The following is a 24,174-nucleotide window of genomic DNA, read 5'->3' on the forward strand; positions in this document are numbered from 1 at the left end:
GCCGGTGACGCCTGTGTTTTGTTTCCTGGAAATAAACACTTCTTCCAATGAATAATGGACTCTTCTTAGAGAAATCAAGACCGAGACGGGGGGAATATGGGATCTGGGCTAGTGGTCCGCGCTGGCTCGCCGCGGCAATAGCCTAGGATGCGTGTGCTGTATACGGTAAAGGGGGCCCTGGCTTATATCAGCATGGGAATCCGGAGCATACACACCCCTGAAAGTAAAGGTTCTGGCGCCCGGACTTGGCCTTGCTGATCGATGATTAGCAGCTGGTGCTCTGACTGACTTGATGGATTGTGATCCAACGTATCATGCATGCCACGGGGTGCTGGTTCCATCTGTTACTAAGCGTGCAGAGAAGAAAAGAAAAAGCCAATACACGAAGGCGAACCAAATTCCGGGAAGTGCGATACATGCTCGAACCGCCGATCCTAACGTTACCCGGAAGCGCGACGGCCAGCTGGAGGCGCTGCAGGCCGAAGACAGTGGCCGGGATGGCCCTTGGTTTTTGGTCACTATCTCGAGTTTGTCTGTGGTTGTTGTTCCAGTTTAAGAGAAGCAGTGATGGCCGAAAGAGCATAACACGATGTGGCTACACGATGACAACACCAAATACTGCGTGGGGTCAGGTTCTGATGCGACTTAACAGATTGTACAGGGGAAGGGGTTTTCTCGGCCGTAGACCCGGTGGATGCCATGGAGGGTTTCTCTCGTCTGGCTCCTTGGAAGTGCTCTGTGAGAAGGTTTGAAGAAAGTTGGGTTTGCCTATTGATAGCGTAGTGCCTCGTTACTGTGGAAAATGGGACTGATTGTGACCACAGTGACGCGCTCGAACCCTTAAGACAGGCAAGGAATAAAGACCAGAAGACGAGGGGTTGTCTGAGGAAGCGAGCTGGGTCGTAGATTTGGAGTTGTATTGTATCGAGAACGTTGGTGCTATGCAATATGTACCACAACACCTGAGCCCATGAACGACGCTACGCGTGGAGTGTCCTAACCTGACCTTCGACGATGCTTCCGACTCGACGCTTCTCAGGAAACGGCAGAACGCAATCTCTGTATCCAGCATTATGACGCTTCTCTTCCATGAATCAAGGGGTCTCGTGTCTCGACGAGTTTCCCAGCCAACTTCCAACTCCCCTTGTTTCGGCTCTGTGATGCGAGAGCTGGAGATTGAATGAGTGTAACTAGGCGGAAACCGCGGACGTGCTGGCCAGACATGATCCGTTCGGCTTTTTGGTAAAACGCGGCCAAGGACCGTAAGCCTTGGTGTTCTGATGACGCGTATGTCTGTTATTTATATTTCTGCGAAACCCCGTTCTGAAGCTTCGCGATGGCCATCATGAAGTCGGCAGGTCCAGTAATAAAACCCGGAAAGGGCGTAAGAGGTCGAACATGGCAGAAAGCAGGTTCCCTGCTGGCTGTTCCAGAGTCTTTGGTGGCGTTTGAGGCCATGCTCTGAATGGGATTTGTGTCGATTAGTAGCCGAATGCTTTTCAAGACGAGACTAGCCGTTGATGTTGAAATCAATGTGCCGGCATCTCCCCCATCCGCACTCAGTATGTACTTGTTTCTGTGGCAGCAGTCCCGTGCAGGTGGACTTGGTCATTATGGGATAAGCAGGCCATGCTATGCCCGCCTGGTGGCGTCCTCACTGTCCCTGGCCGGACGTCTGGGCGTCAGCTTCGGGGTATTGATGAAGCGGTGGCCCGGCCGGGGTCAAGGACTACCCCCCGGCCATCATTCAATTTTGCATCACTCGGACAGGGCAAGACATGTAAGATGGCCGAAGAACTAGCGTGTATTTCTCCCCGAGTGATGGCGAACCACCGGCGACCTTTGACGACATCCGGCGGGCTCATTGGAGACAGAGGCAGAGTAAAAAAGCGAATTCCCCATTTCCGATTTTGAATGCCAGAAAACCAAGTAGTTTTACGTATTTCTGCTGTACGCATTCGTTTGTCTCTTGTTGCTTCATCGGGTCGAAGGAGAATATCTACACCCTAGCCGCACCCGATCTCACACCATCAGCAGGCGGAGAGGGAGGGGTGGGAGGAGTGGTAGAATCCCCGACCACGACGGCAATTTCCCAAATTTCACCATATTTCGCCAACCACCCTTGAACTTGATTGTCCCGTCGATTCCACCCTCATGCCGGTGGCACAGACGTTCCTAGAGTCGTATCGAATGCGTAGGGAAGGAGAGAAAAAGCGCTTAAGCGGTAGGGTTGGGGTTCATCTGAAGGGCGGCGTTAGTTACCAATCAACAACATGGCAGAATCTCAAGACGACGGTCTTGATCGGAGAAAGCGTACCTTGCGCTTGCCACCGGTGAGGGTGACGTTGACGAAGCGGCGGGTGTATGTAAGACGCTTCTTCGCGCGGCCCTTGGGGGTCTTCTTCTTCTCCTGGGGCTCAACCTTGGGGCTATCGTAATGGTCAGCGATCGATTCGATTTGATTCCATCAAGACGGCAGTTCCCAGCATCGCCTGATCGGTCATCGCGTCCTTGTCTGGTCGTCATTTTCGTCGTCGTCGATTCGTCGACATCGAGCGTTATTGCGTTGTGGCCCCCCTCCTCTTCCCTCCAACACGAGTCGCTTTCCCTCGTCGTCGTCCGCGATGACCGATATTTCCCGAGCGATTGCCACCTTTCCCCTCCAGGAAGAGCAGAAGGGGCTTGAGCAGTAGACTGGCTGAATGGGCAAGACTTACGTCTGAGACTTGACCTTTCCGGCACGCGCCAACGATCCGTGAACCTTTCCCATTGTGGCGGTTTGACAAGTTGCTGCTGTGGTGTTTCGGTGAGTTGGTTGTCGATGGAAATCGAGGGCGGGTTTGTCGACTTCTACGCGGGCGGATGGGCGTCGGGTTGCGTGCGAGAGAGGATTGCGGGACCAGCAATTTTGGCTCACTCGATTCTGTGTGCACGTCACGTGTTGGCTGTGGGGAATGAGCAGGGCGAGCGAGGGGGTTTCCTTCCATTTATGGTCGGGCTCAGTTTTTGTTTTTAGTTTTTTTGGCCACCCGGAAGAAATTAGCCGGAAAGGTCTATCGGATTTAGGGGTTAGTACAAACGAGTCAGCCAATCAAAACCAATACCTTAAACTTGAACCCCGTGGACAGACAATGGCGGGTACGAGTTAAATCATTGGCCAAGAAAACTTGAACCACTTTGATGATGTTCTACTCGTTGGAAGACCACAAGATAAGCTATTAATGGATTGGTATTTTCCTGAACTGATGTGCAATCCATGCTGCTTTTGCCCAACCGCCCCGTCTGTATGTGAACTAGGCGTTCAATGTGTATACTTTACAAAGTACAGGGTATCTAGACATGATCTCGTGTGAATGCATCAGCCATGCTCGCATACTTTATCCATCAACTCCGAGCGAGCCCCAAACCTGTTCCGCGTTCTTAGGATGCGCGCAGAACCCATGGCATGCTTTGCACTTGTCTAACTTCTTGGACAGCATGTCCTCCAGCGAACTCGGATGGAGGACAAGGTCTTTCGTCACAAGGTTGTGATCGAAGAAGACATACGGTCCTTGATAGTCGCCCAAACGTATCTCGGGAAGGAACTCCAGGCTGTGAGGGGTGTTCTTCTTGGCAACTTCTGCCCATGCAGCTTTCACGTCCTTGTCTACACGGAAATCCCAAGTGCTCTCCCAGCTGGCCTTCGTTGAGAGTGTCTCAACGCTGTAGCGGAAGACGGCGCCTCCAAACTGGTCAGTCTTGTATATCTCCATGACCTGCAAAGCCGGCATGTGTTTCGCGGCATTGGCCACCATGCGAAGGACGTTGTTGATGAGCTCAGCGTCGACACCGTCGATCATCATGTTCGATGTCACCGCAAGCCGGCGGAGGTGCTTCCACACGGGTGGCGCGCTTCTGCGCGAAAGAAAGCCCTCGAAGAAGTCGCTTACATCGGACACGTTGGAGACGGCCATTTCCTCGGCTTGGAGACTGAGATAACCCAGGTTGTGGCCCAAGCTGGGGCATGAGGTCCTCGGGACGCCTTCGTCTTCTTCGTCGTCCATGGTGGGACCAGGAGCGGCAACAGCATCGGCGTTTTCTTCTGCTTCACTTTCGTCGCCAGAGTCGGCATCCTCCCACTCGCCCTCACCACCATCGGCAAATGCGTCGAAGTGTTCAAAGAGGCTGATCCGCTTGATGTGAGACGGCCAGAAGGGGAGAGTCCGGGCGTGATCTGAAGAGGTCAGCTTCAGCTAGCGGCTGAGTTGCCCCCCATCTGATCAGAAAGGGAAGGGGAAGACATACCTGAGTCGACTTCCAACTGGGCCTCCATGTCAACTTGATGCCAAGGCTCAAAGCGGACTTCGTGAAGCTGGGGCAGACTCGAAAAAATGGTGAGGAGCGCTCGAGAGGAGAAGTTCCGATGGTTGCGACGCAAGACCTGGCAACTGCTAACGACCGAGACCTCGGGCAAGCCGTGCCGTCCGACCTGGTCGCATCCGGCGGTGATGAAGCAAAAGTCGAGATCGTGATCGAAAAAGCGTGAATTACCATCCTGGTCCAGGCCCATTTCACCAAAGTACTTGTTCTTGTCACTGGGCGAGGCAGCGCTCAGCTCCAGCTCGATACCCGCGCCCGAAGTCGTCCATTTGCTCAGAATGTCGAAGAAGTTCCAGATGCCCTGAGTGAAGGCGACCTCGTTGTCGTTCTGTTCGACGTCGGTCTCGGGTATCTTGGCGAGCTTGTTGGCGTAGCGCGGCAGCTCGACGCGGAGTGAGACGCGACGCAGGTAGGAGCGGCGACTGGGGTCCTGGAATATCTCGTCGAAGCTGGCGAGGTCCTTGCTGGTGCTGATCTCGAGATTGCTGAAGTTGACCTTCTCGATGAACCCCTGCCACTGTCGACACACCACAGCGTAGCTGCCCATGTCATGACGCTTGCCCTTGGCCTTCCATATTTTTGAGCGCCTCTCTGTGACGGCACCAGTGGCCAGATGCCCGAGGATTAGACCTTTGAGCTCAACGGGGAGACCGTTCCATGATGCCATCTCAGTCTTTTCTCCCATGGCAGGCTTGGTGCAGGTCGGCTCCCGATAAGCGTTGGTCCCGCGATCAACGTAAGTCCCTCAGGGTCCCAGAGTGAATTTTCAGTGGAGCAGTGAGTGAGACACCAGACCCTTTACGTTGAGTGCCAGCTAGGTACTGCAGTCAGTGAATTGAACACCAGAAATAAGGCAATAAGAGATGCATTAGATGTACTTGTTTTTTGTGATCCAAAGCTTCCTTGGTTGTTGTTGATAATATTTTCAGTTAGAAGGCCTGCACCTGCCAATGCGCTATGCTTAAAACTGTCTTTGTGTTGATGAGTTGCGGCTTTTGCCTAGGTGCTGACAGACAGGTCGCGCGCGCACCAACCAGGAATTGTCAAGAGAGAAGACCTTTCTCGCGTAGACAGTACTTCCTGCCAAAGCAAGTTTCGGCAGATTTGGGTGCCTTCCGCCATCTAATCAGGTACTCAAGTACCTGTCAATCCCCACTAGAAAATTCTAGCTCACAGTTTCCACAACATGGTCTCAGGCTGCTGATACTATTCTTTGCACTGTTTTCAACACTGTATATTCCCGCCCCTCACCCCGATAAGCCCGATAGGCGATGGGCATGGCATTCATTACAAGGCCACTAAGAAGGTCGTTCATCCCGTTCTGAATCGCTTTTCCTTTCTGGACTTTTCATATTACGCCATGGTCATCGAACGACTTCGCCCATACCCGGCGGAAATGACCATGCAGCTCAATCCCTGCAGGTGCTCTCTCTTCAGCCATGGCACCGGAGACCAAAACCTCTCTCGTATACGGCGCAGCATTTGAAAGCCCTGCCTGGGTGGGTAAAGCATGTCTCGGCGCTAAACGGCCTTTGGCTTATCAGATCTAACCCCGGGGCCACTTTCCAAGCGTCTCATCCCAGGCATCACATGCCCCTTCTCCTCTGCGGAGTGTGCTGCTAAACCCAACTTGAGGTAACCTTCTGACCGACCAAGCCCGACAACGTCAGTCCACCGTTGCAAACCAAGCGTCCTTGCCGTTACGAAGCCCGACTCGTCGTGACTCTGACCCGGCGGAGCTGGTACTCTCTCCCGTATTCCCTGGCAGATCCAGTGAGAGACCTTGCCCGTCTTCTTCAACCATCCCACCCACGACCGACAAAGTCTCCCTAAAGCAGACGTCTCCGCCGTGCTCGCACTCAATAGCTCATCCGCATATCTTGGCCCTCTTCTTAGCCTTCCGAGACCGCTTTCGCATCACGAAAAGCTCGTACGATCGATCCCACCCATATCCGACCGCACATCTCGACCGACCCAGCGCTTGCTACAAAACCTCGCACGCACCCGCTCTCAACTGTCCCGGGCATCCCCTTTTTCTGCGCCCTCTGGTCTCTCCTCTGCACTTTTCTAGTCGTCCCATCCCGTCCGAAACCACAATGAAGGCCTCCGCTCTTCTCTCTGGCCTCGGCGCCACCGCGGCTACCGCCATCCTCGAGCCTGGCATGCCTCGACACCTCTTGTCGAACCCCTCCTCCTCCTCGGTCGATACTAGTCGCATCCCGACCTCATACGAGTCCGCCGTCATGGGCCGTCGCATCCTTGCAATGACCAAGCTGGCCGAGCTCTCGACCGTCTTCCCGGCCGGCGCGCACTCCGCCTCGGGCGGCGACCTCTCTGGCATGCCCATCGGCCTGATGGACTACGTCGCCGACTGCGAGGAGGAGGGCAACCCGACGATCCTGGCCATTACCATCGCCACGTCCTTCAAGAACGTCCGTGCTGGCTCCAACATCTCCCTCTCTATGCACTGGACCCCACCCTTCCCGCCCGCGAAGCGCATCTCCCTCCTGTCCTCCCTCAAGAACAGGATCTTCGGTAGCTTGGACGCCGGCGCGGCTGCTGCTCCTCCGGACACCGTCCCCTACTCTGCCGCCAACTTGCCGCGCTTCTCGCTGCTCGGCTACCTTGAGAAGATCCCCGTCGACCCCGTCACCTCCCTCAAGCTCGCCCACTGCTTCGTTGACAAGCACCCGGACTCTAAGTACTGGCTCCCTGGCAGCCCTGTTCATGAGTCTGAATGGGTCCGCTTCGTCGTTACCTCCATTTATTGGGTCGGCGGCTTCGGCGACCGCGCTTACATCGGCTGGATCCCCGTCGAGGAGTGGCAGAATGTCACTCGCGAGGAGTACGAGTCCATTCAGCTCCCCGGCGAGAAGCGCGGCTGGAGGGAATGGAGTGTCGACAGCTGGTTTGACAATGGTGATCTCTGAGCGAGATTGTCGTTGGGAGGCAACTTGGTTTTTGGCCTGCGGCATGCTGACCGGACTGACTTGCCACGAGCCGACGATTTGAACCGAGAGGGTGGCATCTTTTGGTACGATATCCGTTAAAGGCTGAAAAGAGCCCAGAGATCTTTCGTTTCTGTGGAGGCTCGGTCTGGAGCTGGTGCCGAGCCGTCTTCATTGTTGCACCGAGCGAGATGCATGATCATATTTTCTAGCCAGTTTTGTGAACTGAACCCTGTCACTTTTTGAGATTGATTCAAATCTAGGTATGCGGTACCACTTGAGGCACAGCCGTTAGACCATTTGACAGTGTAATGGCTTCTGCAGTTAGTTACTACGTGGGAGTTTGTATTTCATGTTGCACGGACGGAAACGACGATCCGAGGAGGAATATTGATCATTACAGCGTATTACATCAGGGGGGGTATCTCGCACTACAGCTCAGAACAGAAAAATGCAGCAGACACCCATGTCCACCTTTCGTCTCCTAGTCATTCTGCAGAAATCAACGCTATGTATGTCTCTCTGTGTACGTGGACGTGTATATCCCGTGAGTTTCTTCCCGGATCCTTGGCACCCAGACTTCCGTTGCCTTAAAATGTACACAAGCAAAACCGAAAATAAGAAAAGGAGAGAACAAAAAGGAAAGTCAAGTGGAGTGGAGTGTTGCGACTTTAGTCAACGCGAATGATGACTTTCCAAGCCAGAGCGCCGGCCTCCCTGATGGCGCAGGCGAGGCACCCCCGCCTGCGCCTCGAGATGATGGCATTCCAGCCCTTCTCCGCACAAAAGGCTCGGACTAGAATCTCCATGTCACTGCCAAACTGGCGACGCCGAGACTCGAGGTGCATGTTCGCCGTGGCGAGATTGGCACCGTTGGCGGTACGCTCAAGAACAGGAGACGTGGGTGTCTCCTGCGTCGGCGGTTGACGTTTGAAGCCGGTTATGCAGTCAATCACCAGAACGCGGGGTGTGGTGTTCATGACGGGGGTGAGAGAGGGCCGTCGGACAGAGGACGTGTTGAGGAGGAGATCGTTCAGCGAGGCGTCAGGCTTCTCGAGCAGCTCTGAAAGGTGAACGACGGTATACGTGAACAGCTTGTGCAGGGGGTGTCCTTGGATTGGTGGTCAGTCTATGTGGCTGCAATAAATGGAGCGATTTTGCCTTACCCGTGACGGTGGCTGGCTTGGAGCTCTGACCGCCGATGCCGCTACCGTCTACATCAATTTGCTGAATGGTAGGGCTGGAAGGCGACCTCAAGACCCTAACACGAGACGAGGGATGGCATGGATGAGCCGTGACGAAGTGGATATCTTTGGTCAGCGCGAAGCTGTATTCCTTTGCCTCGCCTCCAAGGGGACCAACAGAAAACGAGATGGACGACGGGTATGTGTAGAGCTCAGGGTCTCTAGTCGCGTCAGAGAACGGGGTCATCACTGTCTCCTCCGTCGGAGTAGATTGGGCCGAATCTATGGGCTTGGAAAGGTTGAGCGACAGCAATGAGATGCTCAGGCTAGGAGGCGGCTCGGAATAGTTGTTTTCGTAAGGGATGATAAAGTCAGCGGGCAACACCGAGCTGGGGTCCGCGTCGCCTAAGACACACGACTCGCGCTCGACATGCGTCTTTCCCCAGAGCCTGGCCTGCTTGCCAGTCCTCTTCATGTCCTCTGGCGGGCTGTCAGCATAGTGTAGTAAGACCTTGTGATAGTCAGACAAACCTGATACTTCGGCAACATCGATGTTGAGCCAGCCGTCCCCATGGCCTTGGGGGGTGATGTCGCTCGAGATCCATCCCATGCACTGCGCGGAACCCTGACCAGCGGCCAGAACACGGCCAACAATGCACGTTGTGCTCCAGAAACTCTTTCCGCGGTATACAAAACCACCGCAGAGGTTGGCCATTGGGCCCAGTTTAGCCATCGCTTCCTTGTCGTTCTCCAGGAGAGTGGACATGATCAAGTGATACAGCCCTTCGCCGGGTAGCATCAAGCCTGACACGTAAGACTTTGACAGCCAACCCGAAGGGTGCAGGGCTGCTGAAATCTTGTGCTTTCCGGACGGGTGACGAGTGACCTTCGCTTCGGTCCTGCCGCCGCCGAAGTAGGACGACCTCTTCGTGTCAATACTCATTGGCGTCTCCGCAGGCGTGTGAATCGGCGTCGCTTCGGACACCTTGTTGACCGTGTCCGAGATCTGCTCGGCGTACGAGTCCGATTCGATATCAGGCCAACGCAATTTTCTCGCGAAGTTGGTAAGACCGTTGACCTGACGTTCGCAATACCGTCCCTGGATGGTGTACACGGAGATACCATCGTGCGGGTGGGCGTGGCTGCTGTTGGGATGCAGGCTCATCTTCCCTGTCAAGGATGCGAGCCATCCACTCGAGTTGCGTTTGTGGGTGTTCGTTGGATCGACTTTTCTCTCGATTATTTCAATGTTTTCGAGCCAAGCGCGCGCAAGGTGCAACGACCACTTAACCGTCGCATTCGCGTCTTTCTCAAATCGCTTGATCTCGGCTGGTCTGATGCTCTCGATTCCAAGCTCTTCACCCTCGGTGATGGCATCGAGTCTGATGAGAAGCTCGCATGCGAGGAGGATCTGGAGCAGCAGCCAGTACCTTTCCTCCTTACGCTCATCGTTGGTCTCGGCATCCTCGATGTCGACCTCAGTTTCGAGCTCGTCGCCCTCGAAAGAGCCCCACAGGATCTGGCCCAAGCGAATCCTCCATTCGACATGGGAGAAGTCGACCCAGACATTGGGCGCGGCAAGAACCTTAACAAGGGCCTGGATCTGGACAGAAAGACTATATGGGTCGTGGTGGTCAATGACCCGGGTTGGGGGATGCAGGATGCCCAGGAACAATTCGTTATACAAGGTGTTGTGGATGTTCCTGTGGACCTTGTTCTCCTTGTACCTGTCGGCGTTCTTGATGAGCTGATCCAAGATGGCCGTCTCCTCAAGGCGGCGTAGACCATCTTTGGAGGCCAGCATCCTCTGGCGCTGCTCGACGATGGCGTTGGCCTTGGATCCGAGGCTGTCGAAGCCGAACTGCTCTTCTTGGAGCGCATCGCCAACGGGCATCTCGAGAGCAGCCTGGTACCCCATGGTGCCCTTCTCCAGCCCTTGCATACTCAGCATGTTAGGCCGTTCTCGACATCGCGGGTTAAAGTGGGCTCGCTTTCTCTCCTTGGCGCATCTGATGGCGGCGGGATTGGAGTTCATGTCCCTCGTAATGTGAGGCCAGGCAGTGATGCAGCTCCAGGCTGCGTCTTCGATCTGGACATGATCATTCAAGTCGCGGATCTCCAGAGACTCATCCCAGGGAAAGGCGACGGAGGGGTGTGGGGCACCGGTGTAATGGCCCTCGGAGCGAGCAAAATACTGGGGGGCTCCGGAGAAGAGCTTCTCGACATCGTCGTCGCTGAGGGTAGCCATGATCTTGGTCAGCTTCAAGACTGGCTTGGGTGTCGGGCCATTGGCTTGCTGCTCGCTGTCGCCGGGAGGCGGGGAAGGCAGTGGCTTGTTGGGGTTAAGAGGGGGCGGCGATCGAGAGGAACGGGATTCGACACTGCTCTGCGGAGGGGAAACCTGGGGTTTGTTGGTAAGACACAACGGCTTTTTGGAACGGTCGGACGAGGACAATTTGAACCAATTGGGCGGAAAGGTCAGGTAAAGAATTGGCAAAGGTGGTTTGGTCGGACGGGGGCAGGACTACCTGATTCCCTTCTTTGTGTAAACGTTTGTGTAAACGAGAGACGTTCGTTGTCTTGATTGGTTTGAGGAAGCTCGGAGCAACCAATACAATACGAAATGGCTTGCAGGAAGGTAGAGTAGAAAGATGAAGAGAAAATATTGCGCTTTGCAGAAGGAAGACAAAAACAAAGACGAAGACGAAGGAAGGGGGAGGTGTGATTGAGTGTGGGAATTGGAGCTCCGAGAGGAGGCGGTGGTGGTAGCGGTGGTGGTAGTCACGCGGCATTAGAAAAGGATATATGCAAGGGAGCAACGGGTGTAGATCGTCAGAGTCTGAGCATCTCGAAAGGACGTCACTGCTAAGCAGATTGCAAGCATATTACGCGCTGGGGGAAGTGGCACGGTAAGGGCCAGAGAGGGAAGCATGGGGAGATCAAAGTGGCCTGATGCAGCTCCCATTGATGGGCCGGATAGGATGATGGCGGGGGAGTGACATGGTGGAGAGAGAGGGGGCGATGAGGTGGTGCTGCAGCCAGACTGACTGACGGCAGTGGCTTCCAAAGACTGAGAAGTCCATAGGCGAACGCTAGAGCCAAGAGAAAGAGGGGACACGGCTTGGGAAAGGGACGGACGGGGCCCGTCACCAAGACCATCTGCCCGGGCAGGGACCCAGAGATCCTCCCAGCCCAGAGGGGTGAAGGAGGTACGTAAGGTACCTAGGTAGATACCCATGCGTCTGAGGAGCTGCTGCCCTGTGTCGAAGTAGGGGGTCCGGGGGACCGTCCACGGGATGGGATGTCTGTGTCTTGCGATGCACGGAAGATCCAGCCTTAGCTAAGACAAATCCACTGTGACACACCGGCCGGACCGGACCTGGTCTGAGGAAAAGGGACGAAGGGGGGGTGGGGGAGGTTAATTGACGGCGAACCTGGGGTGTGGGTGGTACCGAATGTGCATACTGAGGTGGTAAATTGGTAATAGATATGGTATGTCGTCTGCATGTTGGAGATGCATGGGTTCTGCGTGCACCTTCCCAGCACGTCTGCTGCTATTCTGAGGACTCCCTCATCTTCAGCTGTGAACATTGGGGCATCGGAGCATCGGAGCATCGGGTGGAGTTGGAGCGAGACCAAAGCCCAGGCGTTGGACCGATGCGCCCACTTCAGGGACCTTGCCTGAGAAAGAGGGAGTGGACGGAGGAACGAAGGAAGGTAAGAACCATCAGGACCATACAAAAAGGGTGGGGAATAGAACGACGAGGACCAGAAAACATCGAAACATAGAAACAAGAGGGTGGAAACGGGACGTATTGTAGATAGACAACGACGCTGGGGGGAAACTTTGGACTTACAGGAAACTTCGTTGGCGACTCGGCGCCGGTTCCCCGCCCAGACTTCGTCGACGATGCTGGCGTCGACGCGCTGCTGCTGCCCCGGCCCTTGCTGCGATTCAGCAACCCCCCAAAGAGGTCCCGTTTGGAGAATTTGCGCTCCCGCTCCCGCTCGCCGGTTCCCCCGGTCCCGGACGAGCCCGGTTGTTGTTCTTGAGGTCCGGCTTCCCTCCCATCTTCGTGTCGCGGTGACAGCTGCGAAAGCTGATTGTGTTGCTGTTGCTGCTTCTGTGGTGATATCGGCCGTTGCTGGTCGTGCTTGGTGCTTCGTCTCAGTAGCGATAACGACGGCATCTTGGGTGCTGAGATCGTCTCCCGTCTTGTTGGGTGTTGCTTCTGGGATGGGATGAAGGGCTGTCACCGTACTCGTCTCATTCGTCTGGATCGTCCTTGTTTTTCCCTTCTCAAGCCTTTGCCTTGGTCTCCCAGACCTGTGTCTTTTTAATTCTTCCTCTTCTCTTTTTCACTGTCGCCGGCTGAAAATCTTGGCCCCTTGCGGCAATCTTCCAACTTTTTATTTCTTCTTCTTCTTTTGATTCCGTCTTCCGAATCCCCAGCAGAGAGGCAGAGTGGCTGATCAACGGTGGCGTTCTTCGTCAAAGGAGAGGGGCTGACGTCTTATCGCCGACGACGGTGGGTGATGGGAGTCCAGGTTTCTGCGAAGTAACCTTTCCAAGGTTGCAACGGGAACGCGGAGCGTTATTTCTGACCAAGTCGTAGCTGCAGATGCAAATGGACGAATACGAGTGGACGACGATAGGTTGGGAGTATCCAAACAAGCCAAGGAAAGCGCGGGAGGAGTGAGTGTCAAGGAAGGGGGGGATGGAGATGACTTGTAGGTAAGAAGAGATAGAGAGAGTGTGTGTGTGTGTGAGAGAGAGAGAGAGAGAGAGAGAGAGATAGAGAGGATAGAGAGAAAGGCAAATAGTCTACAGCAAATGAGAGCCAGGCGATGGGATGTTAAAACAAGAAATGAATGCGAAGCAACATCAAAAGAGACACATGCACGACGGCTGCCAAGGCAGGGGGGCCAGTTCGATGTTGTTATCGTCCACTCTTCTTGCTTCCTCCCGGTCTGCGCTGGACTTCATCGAGGGAGGGCAAGCCCAAAAAGACCCCGAGGCCCAGCCCAACACATCGAAAGGGCCCCTCTCTGACTGGGTGGCTGATGGTGCTAGACACGACGGGATAGGACAGACGAGGGCCATGACCATGACCATGTCCACTTTGCTGGTGTGCCCCTCGTCCCAGCCGCAGGTCGCATGCAACAAGCAAGCACTGGGGGTGGAAAGAGGGAATGTGTCTAGCCCACGCCATGGAATACTGAGTCCTTGAGTTTGTTACACTACTTCACGTATCTGAATATGGCGACAGATCCCAGGAGCTGCAGCTGGAGCTGCGGACGGGGGCCAGGAAGCGTGGAAGAGGGAGCCAAAGGCATGGCCTGTGTAGACTGTAAATACAAGTTGAGTTGTAGGGAAAGGGGGTGGGCAGCACGGCAGTCTCAGAACTCTGGTCGGTCCACGTCGATTGTTAGGCGTTAGGTACGATGATAGGGAAATTGGTTGCGTCGGGGAGACGGGAGAGGAGAAAAAGCACCGGGGGGATGCAAAACGAAAATCATCAAGGAGCTTAAGCCTGTTCGTTCGTCATCTGCGCGCCCATGTGGGTGGACTTGGGGGAGGGGCGTGTGCGTGTGTTGATTTGGCATGTCCCGCATCTTGCGGCTATGAATGACATGGGCACGCCTCTTCTCCCTCGTCGTGTAACCTTTGCGTGTTGTGATTTTATCATGTTCACCGCGCAGGGTTGCGCATACCCTACAAGCTTACGCGTGTGACTTCAGATTCCCTAACCCTCCTCCCCTGTTCCCACTTCGCGTCCGTCTTTTTTTGTTTTATTTTTTATGGCTGCCTTTCCTTGCGTGGGAGCTAGCGTACAGCGTACACCCAAAGCGTGGAAGGATATCAACAAGCGACGGCGGCGGCGACGACGGCGGTGTTCCATGACCATGACGTCCATGCCAGCTTCGGTTCGTCGCACCACGGAAGTGTCAGTTTTGACTTGACAGTCACGGCTCATTTTGCCGGCAAAACACCAGCTATCTTATACCCTACCTCTCTATACAATACATCTAAGACTGCATGATTGCCGGCAGGCTGATGATCCATCATCAACGCTTCACCTTTTGGAAATCGACTGACGAATTGTCCGACTCATCGGTAAGATCCCACACTTTCTTTCCCTCACAATCCCGACCAGAAGTTATACTGCCTGCTGTAACCCCTTGGATCCATCGCCATTACGACGGACAGAGATGCGTGGACTATTCGACTCTAACAGAGTCTGGCGGCGGAGCCTTGCAGGCAAGGGATCCATGATCACGGCCGCAACAAACCACCACATTGGGATCCCCTGCATCTTTTGTTGCAACTCATCGGTGGATCCTGGCTGGGGCTTCTGGGAAAAGAAGAAAAGAAGCGAAGGGCCAACGGAGGTGATGGAGCAGAGCTGGACGAAATAAGGAGCGAGGAATCTGCAACAGGCCGCAATCAGGAAGGGGGGAAATCAAAGCAGTTCCCACGCGCGCGCATGTGAAATACAACACGACCCTTGCCAACCCTTCAGACCAGGGACACATCTCTCACATGCTGTCGCGTTTGGGCAGATCTCTGATCAGGTAGGGTTCGGGGGATCCGCTTCCCACATATCCTCCTCCTGCTCCTCCACATCCAAAGGCTGTCCGATGCGGTAATGGAACTGAACAGAGATGTAGTGTGTTGCAGCTGTGGTGGACTTTGTTATCGGTGTCTGCTCAATTTGGTAGTGCCTGTTTCCCCTCAAGGCCAGGGAAAATATCAAAACAGACCTAGACTCACCGGAATCGTTGGATTTTTTGATACCCAGGACCCTCTTAGTACGGCCGTGCAAACCATGCACAGAATGGGGGGAAAGCAACAATATCATGGGAAGTCGCATCCCCATCTGCCGGGGAATGGAAGGAAAACACCATGCATATACTGTATGTACTACTTCACCACTACCAGAAGCTACTGAAAAAGGTTGAATTGCGAAGGACCGGCCCGGGGTTTGTTTAGCAAAACATCAACATGTGTAATCTGGCGTTTCCGCAGAACTGGGCGCCACACCATCATCTTCAGTGTCTTCGCCGGCCCGTCACATACCTGGCAAACGCGCCCACGGCATGCTGCTGTTGTGTCACTAGAGGGTAGGGCCGAAGGAGGCGCCGTGTGTGGCTTGCATTCTTCGCACAATCCAGTCATCTACCCACCCCCACCCCCCTGGGCGCCGGCTTCAGAGATCACCATGATCATCCATTCCCCCCTGGCTTGGGACTTGTTGTTCTCGAACGTTAGGACTCCGACCCAGACGGAGGGTCGTGAGTGGTGGCCGCGCATGACCCGGTTTCTGACCGGGATGCTAGGGCAAAGTCTCGTTGCTCTCAGCCGATGACAAGTTTCGGAAATCTGAAGCTTTTTCGACCGGCCCCTCGGCGCCCCTACCTACCTCGACACAGCTTGGGGGGATGGTGGACATTACTAGCTTAAGACGTTTTGAAACGGCGACAACGGAATCTTTTGTCGCACGCCGCAGACGCCAGCTGCCTCTGCTTCGACATGGACACACAACATAGAACAACCCCCCTCGGCTGTTGCTTGGTGCTAGCCTTAAGGTCTCCACTCTGGGCACGAGCTCTGGGCAGCCGAGGGCCCGATCTACCCTAAGTCCCTTGACATGAGACGATATGTTATGGGGTTTGACCAAGGGCGGAATCCGTAAGTTGCTTCGCCCATCCTTCTCGAACGTCTTCGTCTCATGTCATTGGGACAGGGGGAGGGGGAGAGGGGAAGAAAAAGGGGATGTGGTCAGCTGAGTTCCACACACGTCTCGAACTGGCATCAACTGCAACTGCCGTCGGCCTGCAGTCGGTATCGTGAAATCGATCGCATGGAGAAGTCGGAAGGAATGGGATCGTTTTGGAGTTCCTGAACGGCTCAGCAACCCATCCAGATTATGATCGCCAGCTTGCGCATTCAACCACAACCACCCTGGCAAACCTAATGATGGTTCAAACGAAGAAGTGCAGCTTCTGTAGTGCTCAGGTGGCCATACAAGGAACTTCAAAACGGAAGGTTACACCACGTAGCCCTACCCTACACGTCTTGTCGATGCAGCCTCGTCCAAAATACGAAAGGTTCAAGAAGAAAACTCTAAAGGAGCCCCAATCTCCCTTTACGACAATTTCACATGAGGCCAATGAACCCAGGACGCCATGCCCTTTTTTTTTTCTTGTTCTTCTTTTCTTCTCCCTCGTTGGGATGCTGGTTTTAATTAGTTGGGAGGATTTCGACTTGCTGAAACGAGTCAAGGAGAGACCCAAAACATCAAGCCGCCTAAGCGGGAAAAAAATGTGATGGCATCACGCTGCTCTGCGGACATCCACTTCGTATGACCGAGCGCATTGCTGCGTCTAAGCCTGGACTACCGGTTGGTCAAGATCGCCGTGCGAGCCGACCGAACCCGGGTTTAATATCTTGGTTCTTCTTCTTCTTCTTCTGGGCACAGGGTGAATAGCCTTCAATTTAACCCCCCCGGGCTTAAGAACTTGGGAGAAGTGCAGTCGAGCAGGGGTGTGTTGCAACATTTCGCCCGTCAAGCCACACGCACCCATCCCGGCTTGGGCCCGGCCCACTTCCCGTCCTTCGGCGTGTCGCGCCATGCTTCTCGGCGCCGGCGACCAAGATTTTTGCGAGGTCACTGACTGATCCCAACCGCCCGGTCTGGTTACTATTTAAGATACCATCGAATACTCTACAAGCAAGGTAGGTTCAGACGTCCCGCCAAGGCCGGGACGGGGCCCAAGAAGCTCTCTGAGCTCACGACTCGAATGGCTGCCGGGCAGTCTGTCTATCTCGCGAAACGAGATGACTTCGGCCTCTTAGCTTTTTTTTCTTAATTTGAATTTTAGAATTGTATTTCATATTAGACTCAAGTTGCCCGACGCGCCCGCCGCACAGCCGATCCGGTATCGTTCTGGACCTGTGTGTTTATAGAAGTAGTGCATGGTAATTTCGGGGTATCATTCGCTCGCGTCACCTCAGGCGTCCATGTCAAATCAGCCCGCCTTGAATCTTTACATACGCGCGTATTAATGCATGTGTGTGCGCGCGCGCAAAAGTGAGAGAGGCCTGTGGCTCGGGCAAGCTCCAGTTTACCTGGTGCATCTTGTGTGGTTGATAACTTCGAAGAAGCCAATATATATGCCACCCGGCCAGCAGTAATGCGTGTTCTTATGGAGCGCATTACTCGGTGAGGTAGGGTTCGTGAGAAGCTGACAGAACCCGTCATAAATAGTTGGGCTTCGGGTTCTCTCAAGCCGGCGGTGTGTCATGTACCACGATGAGAAGGTACTTCGGGTCCGGAACAATGACGAGTTCCTGTTTCTTCGTCCGTAGCCTTAGAAGCTTCAGCTCATCCTGATTTCCCTAGTCAGCACTTCGTTCCACCCCGCTAACACGTCGTTGCGGAGGTGACCGTGTCATCTTACCTCGGTGTCCAGATCCAGCACAAGAGTGCCCGACGCATTAACCCAGTTCCAGACCTTGGCTGCGAACTCCTCCAGACCCTGCGGCTGCTCTTCGCCATTCTGCTGCTGCTGCTGCTGCCCGGCGGCGCCCTCGCCAGAGAAGGAGCCCTGCCCCGTCGCCAGGGTCGCAGCGTTAAAGGAGGAAAGCTGGCCGCTTGTTCGCAGGATCGCGCCCGTGACTCGGTCAAGGATGACGGTCGCCTTGACGCCGGGTTTCTTGGAGAGTCGCGTGAGGGTCTCGTCCAGCGCGTCGTGTCCGTTGTTCTGCGAAAGAGGGGGCACGGTTTTGTTTAGCTATGACGCCATCGTTATAGAGGGGCTCGAGGTTGCTCTCACGGGGACGGTGTCGGCCATGGTTGCTGCCCGCGGTCTGTGGGAATGAAGGACGCGAAATAGAAGTTGTGTGTGTTTTGTCTTCGAGCGGTCGAGGATTGAAAGGTTGAGTTAAGGGAATGTTTTCGTTTTATCACCGAGGCAAATACGTGCGTGTATGTGTGATTGTGTGTGTGAGTGTGTGTGTGTGTTCCTCAAAGCTGGGTCGGCTCGCAGCGTCTGTAAGGCTGGTCGACCAGCCAAAGTACCCGAAGGACCTTAATTGGAGCTAGGATTCAGAGGGTAACAACCGTGACAACGTAGTGGCCGGGGAGGGAGCTCCGACTTGACGGGATTCTGCCGCTACTGACCGCCAGAATTTTCTGGCTTCCAGTCTGGCAGGGGTCCGAACCTCTAATATGCAAGCCATTCCATGAGAAAACTCATTGCTATTGCAACAGACATAGCGAGAAATCCATTCCAAGCGACAAAATTTATCGGCTCTCTCGCCAAAACTTCAAAACGAATCGTTTCAGTTGACTATCTCTGAACAACAGCAACCATGGGCTCCAGCACGAGAAAGAAGAAGGAAAAGGCCAAGGACTTTGCGGTATGAAGCTCTCAGTGAGATGTGGATGAGGCACATCAAAGACGCCCTTCTCACTCACATCTCGGTGTACTGACATTCCTCTTCAGAAGCCAAAGTTTAAGGTCGGAAAGGCCAAAGTCAAGCCTGCCAACTTCACAGACACCAGCTTCAAAGCAAAGTCGATTGCTATGGGCCACCAGAAGCTCTCGACTGAAGCCCCTGACAACGCAACCCAGTTCAAGCACAATCTCTCTCTGGCCTCGACATCACGGGCAGACAAGCAGCGTAAAGAGTCGCTGGCGCATCTTACGAGTCAAGTGTTGGCCGACAATAACCCTGTCGGAACCGCAACAGTGTTGAGCAAGCTTCTGCCCCTTGTCTCTGACGCTTCGGGACCGGTACGCGGCCAGCTGCTGAAGCTTTTCCGGGCCCTGCCCGAGACAGAAGTCAAGCACCACGCCGAGAAGTGCATCATGTACATCCGTGCCGGTATGACCCACCTTTCTGCCGACATCAGCAACGACTCGCTAGCCGTCCTCGAGTGGCTCCTGGACGTCGCCGAGGATGAGACCGTCAGCTGCCCCGGCGGCTGGGTGAAGACGCTTAACAGCTTCTGTGCCCTGATGGGCTGGACCGTCAAGACGAACACGGGGTGGTCGACCGCGCCGAAGACGGGCCTGCGAACGAAAGACGCGCAGTCTCATGCCAGGCAAATCGCCGTCCTGGCCAAGTTTCTCCAAGCTGGGCTCAAGCCTGAGGTCGCTGCGCCAAGCAATCCCAACGCTCGCTCTGATAATATGTACCGCGTGCCTCGGACACCGAACCCCTTCGCATATCTCAACCTTTTCGGCACCCGCCGAGACGAGGAGGCCGAGATGTACAACGACCGCGAATCCCGGCAGCGTGTGTTCCACAGGAGGTTCCTGGACTCGTTCGCCCGTGGTGTGGAGCAGGCCAAGAAGGAGGGCGGTACCATCGGACGATCGGCAATACAGATGGACCAGGCCCTGGCTGAGGGTATGGGAGGATATGAGGCGACGTCTGCTGTTGAGCCTCAAGACCTGCTCGACTTGTGGTGAAACTTCGGACTACGCTTGCTTGCAGTTACCCCCAGAATCTTGCCCCGCCAAGACCTTGCGCGACACTGCCACTGTCAAAAGAGACCATCACCACCATCAACCAGGCGGCTTTTGCCTCCAAGATCCACGTGATTCAGGGTCGTATACACCGTGGAAGCTACACATCACAAATAGCCAGCAGCGTAATCTTCTACTCTTGTCGTCCGTCTTGGCAGCCTGATGGCCGGCGATGCACAACGGGACGGTCTTCGAAGCCGTTGCGCTTCTCCGCTTTATCCGGAAACTCCGTATGCATAAGGTACATGAAAGAATGGGCTGGCGGGGAGTTCGGGCATTAGCACCATGAGAGGCACCCAGGGCAATTCCAGCCCATCGACTCGGAACAGCATTCGTTAGATGGCCACAATTTTGATACCCATCTCACTACGGTGAGACCTCAATCCTTCAAGTTTGCTCATGTCCCAAGATTGGTGATTGATGGCGTGGATCCTCAGCATAGGTAGACATGGCAATAAGTATCATCTGCCTCGTATGCCTGTTGGCTCTCCTGTATCAAGGGTAGTCAGGCAGCCATCTGACTTCTCTCATTTCAAAGTAACACCTTACATAAAGGTTCTTGCAGTCTCCACCATGTTTGTTCACATCAAGTACAAGCGCTCTTGAACTCCCGTCAAAGCCTTTGTCAAGGCTCTATGTAGTTGACAGGGCAGGTGCGCAGACTTCAGGCAGGGTAGGAGCCTCTAGTATTGCGCCAGTATAGGCTACTTACGTCTGGTGCCTGCAATAATCTGGGACATCACAAGGCTGTCGAATCATGGTAGGGGCTCCTGCTTCAAAGTGATTACATAGTGCCTTTCTTCCCATTCTTCCATCCAGGAAGGACCACTGAACTGCCCCCGCTCTCCTTAAGTCGATTGATGCTGCCAAACCCTATCCTCCTATTTCTATCCTTTGCTCCTTCTCAACTCTTACTCTCTTCTCATCTTTTCCTTGCCCAACCCTACATGGTCTGTCCAGAAGGATCTCACTAGAGCATCATTTCTAGGTTCTTCAGATTCGAGTGGTAAGTGACTTTCTGCTTTATTACCACCATCTCACCCATTCCTCCTGTCATTTTGAACATCGTCCTCATCACTTTGGTTGGGGGTTCGTCACAGCAGTTGGCGCGTCTTCGCAAAATCACCTCGTCATCCTCAAACCTGAGAAAAAACCCTTCGCGAATCGCGTCAGCCAAGGTCCCTCTTCGCTGCAGGTACACCATCCAACTCAGCCCTGATCCCCTTCTCGCCCGTTCCTTCCACCTGAGCTTTGTCTACTCTGATCCGATCCGCATTGATCCGTCTGGCACCAAGGTGTTAGCATCAAGGATCACGTGGAAGATCTCTTTCCATCCAGCAAAACTTTCCCCTTCCTACCACATCAGTAGCAAGTGTGCACCGTGTGTGGCTTCCCCTTCGGATTCTTCGGTATCTAAACACGCGACTCTTTCCTTTTCTACCATTTTCCCCCCCTCCTTCTACTTAGCCGACTAACTAGAGAAGACCCAGGAAACAAAAGGTTCTCGCTTCGCGTCATCCTTTCTCTCAACCGTTAAACTTGTACTCGCCATCGAGCAAACGACTTGGTAACTAATCGCAGGCAGACATTCGCTGGTCCCCAGATTATCTAACCATTGTGACGAACAGGCTTTCCCTCGAACAAGATGGAGATCTTCGACACCGCCAATATGCAGGCTGCTCTCTCGTCCGAGAGCTCGGAGAAGAAGGCACCTGCTGTCGTCATCGACAACGAGGGAAAGGCGTGGGCCAAGCCTCTTCCCTACAACTACGACGAGCTTGCCAAGCAGGGTCCAGTCGAAACTACTGACTGGGAGGGCAATGGTGCCATCTACGAGTGGAACGACGAGTTCGGCGATGTTGGCCCCAAGTTCCCAGAGCTCGAGCTGGCCCTCTTCGGCAATCCTGACACCCGCCACGACCACTCTGGTCTCGACTTTTCAGTGCAAGTGTCCTACCCCCTGCCATTTGTCCGCGCATAGCTCACGTTTGTTAGCATCTCCTCTGTCGACGTCAGCCAGGACGGCCCCACTCGCATCGAGCCCGTTCACTCCTACAAGGACGCTGGCTTGCACCCTGTCATGCTGGAGAACGTCGAGCTCGCTGGATATGAGGCACCCACTCCAATCCAGAAGTACACCTTGCCGGCCATCCACCAGGGCCTCGATGTGGTCGCCGTGGCTCAGACTGGTTAGTCATTGTGCCGACCATGCTTGTCCTGATCGTTGGAGCTAACTTGCAATACAGGTTCCGGCAAGACCGCCGCCTATCTCATTCCCATCCTCAACAAGTTGATGGGCAAGGCCAAAAAGCTGGCTGCTTCTCGCCCCAACCCCTCCGAGGTTGCGCTTGGCCAGGTCTTTGTTCGTGCCGAGCCCCTGGTGGTCATTGTCTGCCCCACCCGTGAGCTCGCGATCCAAATCTTCAACGAGGCCCGCAAGTTTTGCTACCGCACCATGCTTCGTCCCTGCGTCGCCTATGGTGGCGGTCCGATCCGCGACCAGATTCAGCAGCTTGGCAAGGGCTGTGATGTACTCATTGCCTCCCCTGGCCGTCTGTGTGACTTCATTCAGCGTCCCGATGTTCTCTCGCTTCGCCGCCTGAGATACATGGTCTTCGATGAGGCTGATGAGATGCTTCATGACAGTTGGCGTGAGGAGTTCGATGTCATCATGACCGGTGGTGGTATGTCTTGCTGTTTTTCATCCCCTTGTCGTATCCCGGGTTGATTCTTACTCCTCGTACAGAGCAGCAAGAGGGCAGTATCAAGTACATGCTCTTCTCGGCCACCTTCCCCAAGCCCCTTCGCGATCTTGCCAAGGAGCACCTCTCTTCGTCCAGTGTCCGCATCAACATTGGACGCATTGGCAGCACCCATGCCAACATCATGCAGAGAATCCTCGAGGTGGCCCCCTTCGACAAGAAGACTGCTCTCAAGGATCAGATCAACTCGCTTCCTGCTTGTCGCACCATCATCTTCGTCAACAGCAAGCGCACTGCTGATGACCTTGACGACTTCTTGTACAACATGGGCTTTCCCTGCACTTCAATGCACAGTGACCGTACCCAGCTGGAGCGGGAGGCTTCCATGCGGGCTTTCCGCGCCGGTAAGACCCCCATTCTCATCGCCACGGGCATCAGCGCTCGCGGAATCGACGTGAAGAACGTGAACCACGTCATCAACTACGACCTCCCCAGCATGGACCACGGTGGTATAGAGGAGTACACCCACCGTATAGGTAAGGCCTTCCCTCTATTTCTACTCTCTCATCGACTTATACCATATTAACATCTACAAAATAGGTCGTACCGGACGCATGGGTCAGCGGGGCATTGCCACTTCATTCTACACCGAGCGAGACGAGCCCATTGCCAGCGTTCTCGTTCGCACCCTCTTGGAGACCAAGCAGGAGGTTCCTGGGTTTCTCGAGCCGTTTAAGCCTACAGGAAAGGGGTTGGAGAACCTGAAGTTCGAGACTGAGAGCGACTTTGACCCCGAGGAGGCTGGTGTTGCCCACCTTGGCATCTCTAGCGGCGATGGCGGTTGGTCCAACGAGGGCTATGGTGGCGATGATGATGCTGCTTCTGCTGCTGCTACTGGTGAAGATGCTGCCTGGGGCGGCGGCGGAGGCGGCGGCGATGCTTCTGCTGGTGGCAATTCTGCTTGGGGTGGTGCTAGTGACAATACCGGCAACGAGATCAAGAAGGAGGAAACCCAGGCCGCTTCCGTCTGGGAGTCTTCTGCTGGCGGCTCTGCTTGGTAATTAGATATACCTTCTGCATGTTCCAGCGAGGCTTGGGTTACTTCGCGGCGTGTCGATTATACAGAGAAAAGTTGAGAAGAATTGGGGCGGTCTATTCGGAATGCTTTGATGGATTTGCCAAAATGGAATAGGGCCGTAGCTAATGAATCAAGTGTTTTCCTCCTTTGATGTCCCATCCAGTTCCTTGCCGAGTGCTTAAAATCGTTGCGAATGTCAACCGACATCCAAGTTGGTGTTGAAGCACATCGCGGTTTCACCAGAATGTCGTAGCTCACTGCCTCTGGAGTTATCTATGGGTAACTCTGTTGGAGGGCCTGGAAGTATGGAGATGTCTCATTTCATCAGGACCAGCCTCGGGGTTTACATTCACTCCGCCATG

The 24,174-nt window shown here is 54.5% G+C and overlaps 8 protein-coding genes across 8 annotated transcripts; 3 read left to right on the top strand and 5 right to left on the bottom strand.

The window, feature by feature from the left end:
* Positions 1 to 1,786: 1,786 nt before the first annotated feature.
* CDEST_08228 (Putative small ribosomal subunit protein eS30) lies at positions 1,787 to 3,069 on the bottom strand. The gene is made up of 3 exons (XM_062924387.1): positions 2,718 to 3,069; positions 2,318 to 2,429; positions 1,787 to 2,241 (listed from the first exon to the last, which is right to left on the bottom strand). Exons 1-3 carry the CDS (start codon positions 2,768 to 2,770, stop codon positions 2,218 to 2,220), a joined length of 189 nt encoding a protein of 62 aa, XP_062780438.1. The 5' UTR covers positions 2,771 to 3,069; the 3' UTR covers positions 1,787 to 2,217.
* Positions 3,070 to 3,196: 127 nt separating this feature from the next.
* CDEST_08229 (uncharacterized protein) lies at positions 3,197 to 5,377 on the bottom strand. Its single transcript, XM_062924388.1, has 3 exons — positions 5,238 to 5,377; positions 4,285 to 5,173; positions 3,197 to 4,213 (listed from the first exon to the last, which is right to left on the bottom strand). The coding sequence occupies exons 2-3, from the start codon at positions 5,042 to 5,044 to the stop codon at positions 3,378 to 3,380; spliced, it is 1,596 nt and encodes a 531-aa protein (XP_062780439.1). The 5' UTR covers positions 5,045 to 5,173; positions 5,238 to 5,377; the 3' UTR covers positions 3,197 to 3,377.
* Positions 5,378 to 5,905: 528 nt separating this feature from the next.
* On the top strand, positions 5,906 to 7,290 carry CDEST_08230 (Putative FMN-binding split barrel). Its single transcript, XM_062924389.1, has one exon. It carries the CDS (start codon positions 6,456 to 6,458, stop codon positions 7,287 to 7,289), a length of 834 nt encoding a protein of 277 aa, XP_062780440.1. The 5' UTR covers positions 5,906 to 6,455; the 3' UTR covers position 7,290.
* A 1-nt stretch (position 7,291) lies between these two features.
* Positions 7,292 to 10,953, bottom strand: CDEST_08231 (uncharacterized protein). Its single transcript, XM_062924390.1, has 3 exons — positions 9,023 to 10,953; positions 8,474 to 8,971; positions 7,292 to 8,418 (listed from the first exon to the last, which is right to left on the bottom strand). The coding sequence occupies exons 1-3, from the start codon at positions 10,737 to 10,739 to the stop codon at positions 7,979 to 7,981; spliced, it is 2,655 nt and encodes an 884-aa protein (XP_062780441.1). The 5' UTR covers positions 10,740 to 10,953; the 3' UTR covers positions 7,292 to 7,978.
* A 1-nt stretch (position 10,954) lies between these two features.
* CDEST_08232 (uncharacterized protein) lies at positions 10,955 to 13,450 on the bottom strand. The gene is made up of 4 exons (XM_062924391.1): positions 12,261 to 13,450; positions 11,847 to 11,955; positions 11,350 to 11,796; positions 10,955 to 11,235 (listed from the first exon to the last, which is right to left on the bottom strand). The coding sequence occupies exons 1-4, from the start codon at positions 12,679 to 12,681 to the stop codon at positions 11,016 to 11,018; spliced, it is 1,197 nt and encodes a 398-aa protein (XP_062780442.1). The 5' UTR covers positions 12,682 to 13,450; the 3' UTR covers positions 10,955 to 11,015.
* Positions 13,451 to 17,306: 3,856 nt separating this feature from the next.
* On the bottom strand, positions 17,307 to 18,584 carry CDEST_08233 (Putative Roadblock/LAMTOR2 domain-containing protein). The gene is made up of 3 exons (XM_062924392.1): positions 18,332 to 18,584; positions 17,957 to 18,259; positions 17,307 to 17,885 (listed from the first exon to the last, which is right to left on the bottom strand). The coding sequence occupies exons 1-3, from the start codon at positions 18,347 to 18,349 to the stop codon at positions 17,781 to 17,783; spliced, it is 426 nt and encodes a 141-aa protein (XP_062780443.1). The 5' UTR covers positions 18,350 to 18,584; the 3' UTR covers positions 17,307 to 17,780.
* Positions 18,585 to 18,749: 165 nt separating this feature from the next.
* Positions 18,750 to 20,617, top strand: CDEST_08234 (Putative pre-rRNA-processing protein Ipi1). The gene is made up of 2 exons (XM_062924393.1): positions 18,750 to 18,917; positions 19,004 to 20,617. Exons 1-2 carry the CDS (start codon positions 18,870 to 18,872, stop codon positions 19,973 to 19,975), a joined length of 1,020 nt encoding a protein of 339 aa, XP_062780444.1. The 5' UTR covers positions 18,750 to 18,869; the 3' UTR covers positions 19,976 to 20,617.
* Positions 20,618 to 21,677: 1,060 nt separating this feature from the next.
* CDEST_08235 (Putative ATP-dependent RNA helicase DEAD-box, Helicase superfamily 1/2, ATP-binding protein) lies at positions 21,678 to 23,795 on the top strand (the record flags this gene model as incomplete). The annotated part of the gene is made up of 5 exons (XM_062924394.1): positions 21,678 to 21,982; positions 22,028 to 22,221; positions 22,279 to 22,716; positions 22,779 to 23,270; positions 23,335 to 23,795. The coding sequence occupies 5 exons, from the start codon at positions 21,678 to 21,680 to the stop codon at positions 23,793 to 23,795; spliced, it is 1,890 nt and encodes a 629-aa protein (XP_062780445.1).
* Positions 23,796 to 24,174: the final 379 nt, after the last annotated feature.

Source organism: Colletotrichum destructivum, chromosome 5 (genome assembly GCF_034447905.1).
Source record: "Colletotrichum destructivum chromosome 5, complete sequence".
Lineage (NCBI taxonomy): Eukaryota > Fungi > Ascomycota > Sordariomycetes > Glomerellales > Glomerellaceae > Colletotrichum > Colletotrichum destructivum.